Source organism: Pteropus alecto, unplaced genomic scaffold (genome assembly GCF_000325575.1).
Source record: "Pteropus alecto unplaced genomic scaffold, ASM32557v1 scaffold38, whole genome shotgun sequence".
Taxonomy (NCBI): Eukaryota; Metazoa; Chordata; class Mammalia; order Chiroptera; family Pteropodidae; genus Pteropus; species Pteropus alecto.
This window is the reverse complement of record NW_006442512.1, coordinates 2,358,725-2,364,340: the sequence shown is the minus strand read 5'-3', so window position 1 is coordinate 2,364,340 and position 5,616 is coordinate 2,358,725. Positions and strand designations below refer to the sequence as shown.

Sequence of the window (5,616 nt, the reverse complement as noted above, 5' to 3'; positions counted from 1 at the left end):
TGGTTCTGCTTCTGCTTCCAGCGTGCCTTCAAGTCATTCGAGGATGTCTGGCGGCTCTGGGAGGTACAGTGCTCTGCTGGGGACAGAAGGGATAAGCCCCAACCCTCGTGCAGTCAGCACAAGAGATTTTTGCTGGCTTCCCCTTTATTGCTGGCTTTGGATGGAGTCCAGCAGCTTGGGGTTTATTGGGCCAACGACCCTGCTCCCGCCTTATTGGTGGAGGCTAGAGCATCAGTTCATCCATCTGTTCATGCAGTCCCACTAGCTGTACTTTCTCAGGGCATTTAAGGCAGAGGAGGGGCCTTGTGGCCTTTGCCATGGACATTTGGCCAGTAATTCAGCTTTCCTGCCCCCTGCCCAAGTGACTTCACTCTGCTCCTTTTTTCCCAGCTTCCCTTTCCTTGGCCTTCCCCACTACCTGGGTGCTGGCTCCCTGCTGGGCTCTCACTCCTGGAGACAGGTGGCACCCGCAGTCCTTTGATCCCAGTTTCCAGAGCCATCAGAAGATGAACCTCCCCAAAATACACCCACCACCCATCACTGCCCTGTCTAGTGGCTTCCACTGCCAGCAGGACCTAGCCCAACATTCAGTCAGCATTTAGGGCCCTACAAGTCAACTCTCACCTGCCTCACCCCTTCTTCCTCACCTGCTGCTCTCCATGCCGCAGTCCATGACCACCTCCAGTCCTTTGGTGACACCACTGGATTGTTGACTTCCCATCAACCATCGCTTTGCCAAAGCTCCACTCAGACGTTCAGATAGTTACCCAATTGTTCTTTCGCCCTTCCCCTTCTTCCTTCTCTTTTCTCTCTCTCCTCTCCTCCCTCTCCCCACTCTCTCTTCATCCTCCCTCCCTCTAAGGAATTCCCTGTAGGCTTTTTCTCTGATTCCCCTGTAGCCAGCACAATGCCTAAAGTGCTAGAGGTAGCCTGAGTGAATGAATAAGTAAATGAATGAATAAATGAGCAAGTTAGCAGCGAGACTCAGGAATGGCTGAACCCAGGCATGTGGTTGGTGGGTACCTCATCATCCTATGGGTGTGTGCAGTCTCAGGACATAGAACACGGGCTGAGACTTGCCCGCCCCTGCAGGTTCTGCTGACAGGGAAGCCCTGCAGAAACTTCCAGGTGCTGGTGGCCTACAGCCTGCTGCAGATGGTGCGTGAGCAGGTCTTGAAGGAGAGCATGGTCGGCGATGACATCCTCCAGGTAAGAGCACCTTCTAGCCAAGCCCAACTCCACAGCTCCTGAGTGCCCCAGCACCCCATGCCATCCCAGCTGAAGGCCCCAGACTTGTGGGGTACTGGGCTTTGGTGCCCCCTTTGCCCCTGGGCAGGACTCATGATGGTATCTGACATGTCCTGAGCACTGCACTGCATGCTGTATAGACTTGCTTGTTTAAGCTTCACGACAAGCCTGATTCAGAGGGGGGATTACCATCACCATCCTCACCCCTATTCAGCATATAAGGAAACTGAGGCCTTGAATGGTTCTTAACCGCTAGGCTTGACTGCCTCACACTTCACCCTTCTGTCCTAAGGTCCTTCTATGGCAAAAGACCTAGAGTTTTCCAACATTTCTAAAAAGCAGCCAAAGTCCTTGTTCAAAAAAATCTTAGGTGGCACCTCAATTATAAAACAAGTCCTCCTTAGAAGCTCCTGAGACCCGCGATGGAAACCCAGGACTCTCTAGAGCTCAGTATAAAACCAACATTTACCATCTCCCAGAATGTAAAATTCCAGGGGGAAAATTTGCGGTACTGTGCTAGGCTGGTTGGGGAAAAACTAGGTGGCCCCAGCGACTGCCGTGAGCAGTGGCTTTGTTCCCTCAGCCTGTGTCTGGGGAGACCCGCTTCCTCTGCCTTCTCCCTACATAGGCCTGCAACAAGCTGATTGACCTTGATGCCGATGAGCTGATCTCTGCTGCCTGCTTGGTGTATGCAGAGCTGATCCAGAAGGATGTAAGTTGCCTCGATTATTTTTTCTCCTCCTCTTCCTTATCCAATAAGCCTTCCCTGATCTCCTCATCCCAACCCATAGCTGGCATATTCAGCTTCAGAGACAGTTTGTGCCACATTCTCTGCAACCAACCCATAGAGATAACTCCTCATTTCCATGTGCAAATCCTGCCTCCTGGAGCAGACTGCTTTCCAAAGACACAGCCCCCATCCTTTGTTCCCTGTGTCCATCCCAGTATATCTGGGGGCTCAGGAGGATTAACTGAGGAATAAGAGCAACAGAACAATGTCCATCCCCCTCAACTTGCTGGACACTCCTCTGCCCAGGTTCCTCAGCCGTTAAAAGATTTCTTCCTCTGAAGACACTCACAATGGACAGATGACCTCAGTGGACAAAACGAAGGTGGTGCTTCAGCCATGAGGTCAGGATCAAGTCCACTGGGGCACTAGGGTGAGGGCGTAGGTAATACAGCTGCAATACAGAAAGCCTTCTGGAGTCATGGTTTGTGGTGGGCAGTGTGTCCCCCAAGGGGCGTCGAGGGCAGAGACAGGATCGTGCAATAAGAAGAGAGCTCTGGTGGGTGAGAAGAGAGACCATGAAGGCTAAAGAGAGGGCACACGCTGGGGAGGGATCATGCAGGTCCAGGACTCTCCCATGGCTGAGAATTTTCCAAGGTAGCAGTGGTTCTGCACTGGGAAGCAAATGGTTAAGTGTATGACCAACTCTGGGAGCCTTCCTCCCTCCTGTGGGAGAGAGTCGAACATTTGTAATAGGCTTGCTCAATCCCCTGGACTCAGTCCTGAGAGGATGTTCTGACCTCAGGGCTTTGCTTCCCCATTCCTCCCCTTACTCTCAATACACCAACCATACATTAAGTTGTTTCTCTAGAGCTTCCCCAGCAGTCTGTGGAAGGACACAGCGCAAATCTCTGGCTAGCAGGCAATTCCTATCCTGGTTTCAAAGCCTCCCTCACAATTTTACCTTCATTTCTCAGCCTGCAAATGTCTTCTCAAACTAAATTATCTTTTTCAGCCTTACTCAGTCTCTCCAGAGAATGCCAACTTTTTCCTGGTCTGGGCATTTTAGTCTCTCCCTGCGGCAGAGGCTCAGGCCACCCGCTCTCCCCAGGCTAGGCCACAGACCCAAGTCCCCTGCCCAGCCTGACCATGCTCTGAGGGGTACTTGAGGACAGACAAGAAGATCAGCCAGGAGGGGCTGGGGCTGGAGGGTGCCCCCATAGGTGCTTGACAAGTGTGTACATCTGTGTACACATACACACAGAGCTCTGCCCAGTGGCTACAATTTTTCAGAGGGGGCTGATGCATGAGCAGGAAGGAGCCACTGGTTTTTCTGTGGACCCTGACCCTGGAGGGGAGGGGCGAGGTATGACCATCCTTCTCGGTCTTTAGTCATCTGCTCTGCCCTTCTGCTCCCATCCTGTCACTCTCAGTGACCATCACTAGAAAGGCACTATGTCACCAATTATGTCTGGTCTCCTTCCCCCCAGGTGGCAATCTCCCATCCATGGCTGGCTCTGAGTCTCTTAGGTGCAGATGCTGATCCCTGCTATAGCGGGGTGTTGCTAAAGAGTGGGGCCTATTACCCTCACCAGGGTCTTTTCTGCCTGGCTAAAGAGCTGGTATTAGCTGGGCAGAAAGGCACATGAGTAAATTCATATCCTGTACTTCTCCTTGGGTTTATGTTCCTAAGATAGTTTATTTAAACAAAGATTCCTGCATGAAATACAGTGCTGCTTATTCTACCTAAGAGTGAAAGACATCTTGGTGAGCTAACTGTGACTTTGGGAAGACAAGAGTCCACAGAAACATCAGATACGCATTTCCTAATGCTTCTTTTGGCCTGGTGGCATTAGTTGGCCTATGGCTTTTGGTTGGGACATATACACAATGCCAAACATCTATTCCAAAACTAAAAAATTCAAGCACTTACCTTCTAGGCCAATGGTTTTCAAAGCTTTTTTAAAAATCAATGAAGCCCCATTGTAATACAATCTTTTCCACGAGCCCAGTGGTTGAAGTTGAGCCCTCCTCTCTGTGATTCCATCAGACCCCTCCTCAAACCTCACATTATTCCCTGTGGTATCTCCAAGGAACCTCTGGCATACCGGGAGCATGTTTGAAAACCTTTGTTGGTCTTAAAGATGAGCTGGATTAAGTCTTGCCACTAAATTGATCCAGGTTCAGATAAATTCCAGGTGATACAGTGATGGATGTAAAGGTCTTAGAAGGGCCAAACTTCTCTCAGCTCATCTGCAGCGCCCCCAGCCATGGGCTGTAGGTTATGATCTTCTCCCCATATAGCTGTGCATTTTACGGAGCCAGCACTTACTTTATCACTTCTATCGCCCAGTGCTATTTTTTTCCCTTGGTCTAGTCTGGAGATAAATCTAGAGCCTAAGTTCCCTTTAGTGTAGGGACTGTGCTGGTCTAAATAATATGTTAATTCAGCACATGTTTATTGAGTTCTTACTGTGAGCTACCCACTGTCCAAGCACTGAGAATTCAACAGTGGGGGAAAGAGAGACACAACCCCTGTTTCCATAGAGTTGAGGGGGGACCAAGATAATCACCTTAAAGAATATGTAATTGCAAATTTCCTTTTGTCCTCTGAAGGACAAGAATATGATTCTAGGAAAGAAGATAGCAATTAGTAGTGGTGGCAGTGATGTCAATAATGATGGTGGTAGTGTCAATAATGATGATGATAGTGTCCATAATGATGGCGGTGAGGTCAATGATGATGGCAGTGATGTTGATGATAATGGTGGAGATGTCGATGATGATGGCAGTGGTGTCAATAATGATGGTGGAGAGGTCAATGATGATGACGGTGATGTTAGTAATGATGATGGTGATGTCAATAATGATGGCGGTGAATGACTGTGGTAGTGATGTCAAATGAAGGCAATAGTAGTGATGTCAATGATGATGATGGCGGTAGTAATGGTGATGTCAGCAATGGTGCAATCTTGGTGGCAGAGGTGGCAATGCAAGTTTTGGTAATGGCAATGTCAGTGAGGTTGGTGGTTATCAGTAATGTTAATGTCAACAGCATGGTAGGGTTAGTGGCAGTGGTATGATGGTGGTAGAAGTAACTGGGGTATCAGTGATGATGGTGGCTGTTGGTGTTATTGTCATCAATGGTGTCATAGGGTTGGTGGAAGAGGTTTGATATTATTGTGATGGTGGAGATGATGGTCATGGTAATGTCAGAGGTAGCACTAGTGGCAGAAGTGCGACATCAATTCTGGCTATGTTGGAGATGCAGATAGTATTAGCTATAATGCTTTCATTCAGTCAACAAAAAGCTTACTGTCTACAGTGGCCATCTCTGTACTGATATTGATGATAGTGCTGGTGATGATGACAATCATGGTGGAGACGAAAACAATGATAAACTCATTTTGGAAAAACTAGTGTCCAACACACTTCCAATATATTTCTAAATGAGTCATAGTAGCCATGAGCATAGAGATAAAGAAAATGGAAGCACCTACGTTCTATCCAAGCTTTCCAAAACTTGGTCCTCGGTTTGATATGAAAGCTTGGATAACTATGTCCTTTCCATGACCTCAGCACACCACTCCTCTTTTCACTTTTGTTCCAAGCCTCTTCCCTGGGGATTATTTATTCCCTCT

General features: G+C 48.6%; 1 protein-coding gene across 1 annotated transcript in view; it reads left to right on the top strand.

Annotated features, from left to right (window-relative positions):
- The window catches only part of TBC1D21 (TBC1 domain family member 21), a 12,159-nt gene extending 9,842 nt beyond the window's left edge, over positions 1–2,317 (top strand). The window contains 4 exon segments of the mRNA XM_006922641.1: positions 1–63; positions 1,093–1,209; positions 1,877–1,960; positions 2,285–2,317. The exon segment at positions 1–63 is cut by the window's left edge and continues 21 nt beyond it. Coding sequence (XP_006922703.1) covers positions 1–63; positions 1,093–1,209; positions 1,877–1,960; positions 2,285–2,317 — 297 coding nt within the window.
- The last annotated feature ends 3,299 nt before the right edge of the window (positions 2,318–5,616 follow it).